Genomic DNA, 2,579 nt, shown 5'->3' on the forward strand with positions numbered 1-2,579 from the left:
CGTGGCTGTGCCTGGGGTCAGGGTGCCGCGGCCGAGTGGGGGTGCGCTGTGCGCTCATGTTGTGCGCTTGGATGTGGGAGGATGGGGGAGCCCCCGGGAAAGAAGACAAATCGCTCAGGCTGTAAAGAAGTCCGGGGGCTGGGCAGTTTATAAAGAAGAGAGGTGTCATTGGCTCACAGCACCGCAGGCTGTCCAGGAAGCATGGTGCTGGCTTCTGGGGAGGCCTCGGGACACTTAAAATCATGGGGGAAGGCGAAGGGGAAGCGGGCAGCTCTTACGTGGCCTGAGACCCTTCCTGCTTTCTCCCCATGCGGCTCACTCAGAGTCATGTGGCCGTAGCCACTGCTCAGCGGGGAGAAAGATGGGGACCCGCCGAGTTTGTGCTGGCTCGGATGCTGGCTGTGTGCCTCAGCTAGGCACGGATAACTGGAACATTCTACTTTCTTTTTTATTCCTCCTTTCAGACGAGGGTGACGATAGAGTGTGGTGTCACGTTTGTGAGAGAGAAAACACTTTTGAGTGCGAGAACCCGAGGAGGTGCCAATGGACAGAGCCATACTGCGTTATAGCGGCCGTGAGTGAGTATCTTCCCTCTTATTGGAGACCAACAGGCAGGTGAACAGAGGAGTTTCGGGAATCAGGGCTGTCTAGTTTTTCTCAATAGGGAATAACTAATAGAAAGTAGCTTTTTTTTTTTTTTTTTTTTTGAGATGGAGTCAGGCTGGAGTACAGTGGCGTGATCTCAGCCCACTGCAACCTCGCCTCCCAGGTTCAAGCGATTCTCCTGCCTCAGCCTCCTGAGTAGCTGGGATTATGGACGCGCGCCACCACACCGGCTAATTTTTTATTTTCAGTAGAGGCTGGGTTTCATCGTGTTGGTCAGGCTGGTCTCAAACTCTTGACCTCAGGTGATCCACCCACCCTCGGCCCCCTAAAGTGCTGGGATTACAGGTGTGAGCCACCGCACCCTGCCTGTTTTTGTCCTTTAAAATGTGAAGAGCAAAGTCCTGAGAGGCCAGGGAGAGGTGAAGGGGGAGTGGGGTGAGGTTCAGTCCGTAAGAACTGTGCCAGTGTAAGGCAGTGCCTGCTACAGTGGGTCCAGATAAAATATTGGGAGGTAGGAAGAAAATCTGGGTTTCATGTCATCCATTTTTAAATGAAAAATTAAGCTTTAATAATGTTAAATGCGCCACTGAGAACAGTGTCTGTGTCACTCTTACAAGAGATGCACAAAACCAAGGTGTACAGCCTTCAAGTGTGTTCTCGAAGAAGGGTGCATGCCTCAAAAACTGGAGACCGCTGCTCTGTCATCTGTGATTCCCCTGAAAACCTTTGGGTACATGAAGCCCTCCCTGAGGGGAATCTGGACACCCAGCACATTCTGCCCACAGGGCGATCTTCAGGGCTGGTGAATTCTGATTCCAGCCAGCAGTTGCTCTCCAGCCCTTCGGTATCCACGAAGTTGGTGGGGCGCCGAGGTGATGCTTCAGACTCAGTGTAGCCAACGTTGACTTTTTAACTTAATATGGCAAAATGATTTGTACAGTGAAGTATAAGATGAAGTGTGGTCATGAGACAAGACCCCCAGCTCAGAGCCGAGCCAGGCCCACCGAGAGGCCGGCTCCATGCCCTGGGTGATGGCCAGAATGGCTGGGAGTCATATGTCTGTCTGTGGTCACAAAGGCCTGAGCCAACCTTGTGTTTGAGAAGTTGAGACCTGTGTATTCCCAAATAGCGACCCCTAGACCCGCATTCCCAGTGCATGTGGACAGGCCATACCACGCAGAAGCCAGCCCTTCCCCAAATCTGCATTCAACACACAGGCCTGGCCCTCCTCCTCCCGACCCCCACTTGGTGCCCCAATTGAGTGTGCACCTTTGAACAGGGCCACCAGGGGTAAGGCTTTGACCCAGACAGAAGGGCCTCGGTGTCAGGCGTTAGAATTGCGTGATTGCCTTCTCTCGGTCTTTATTTCCTATTAGAAATATTTCCACGTTTTTTCATAATTTCGAAGCAGTGCTCCGCTAGTTGTGCAGCGATTGAGATACCCAAGCCAGAGGAGAAGCCGTTTCTCCTGGAAGAGCCCCTGCCCTTCTTTTACCTCAAGTGTTGTAAAACTCGCTACTGCAATTTACAGGGGCCGGCTATCAACACATCATCGTTCAAAGAATATGCTGGGAGTGTGGGTGACAGCTGTGGTGGGCTGGGGCTGGCCGTCCTCCTGCTGCTGGTCTCCATTGCGGCCGGCCTTAGCCTGCCTTGAGCCACGGGACTGTCATGGACTGAGCCTTCTGAAGCATGGACTCGCTCCAGACTATTGTCACCTGTTGCATTAAACTTGTTTTCTGTTGATTACCTCTTGGTTTGACTTCCCAGGGTCTTGGGATGGGAGAGTGGGGATCAGGTGAAGTTGGCTCTTAACCCTCAAGGGTTCTTCAGCTCACATTGAGAGGAAGTCCAGATCTCCTGAGTAGTGATTTTGGTGACAGGGTTTTCTGTTTGAAATCAAACCTTGTAACTCATTTATTGCTGACGGCCACTCTTTTCCTTGACTCCCCTCTGCCTCTGAGGGCTTCAGT

General features: G+C 52.3%; 1 protein-coding gene across 1 annotated transcript; it reads left to right on the top strand.

Moving 5' to 3' along the window:
• Window positions 1–81: 81 nt before the first annotated feature.
• LY6K (lymphocyte antigen 6 complex, locus K) lies at window positions 82–2,355 on the top strand. Its single transcript, XM_011975726.1, has 3 exons — window positions 82–121; window positions 465–578; window positions 1,983–2,355. The coding sequence occupies exons 1-3, from the start codon at window positions 82–84 to the stop codon at window positions 2,261–2,263; spliced, it is 435 nt and encodes a 144-aa protein (XP_011831116.1). The 3' UTR covers window positions 2,264–2,355.
• Window positions 2,356–2,579: the final 224 nt, after the last annotated feature.

Source organism: Mandrillus leucophaeus, unplaced genomic scaffold, assembly GCF_000951045.1.
Source record: "Mandrillus leucophaeus isolate KB7577 unplaced genomic scaffold, Mleu.le_1.0 Scaffold158, whole genome shotgun sequence".
NCBI lineage: Eukaryota > Metazoa > Chordata > Mammalia > Primates > Cercopithecidae > Mandrillus > Mandrillus leucophaeus.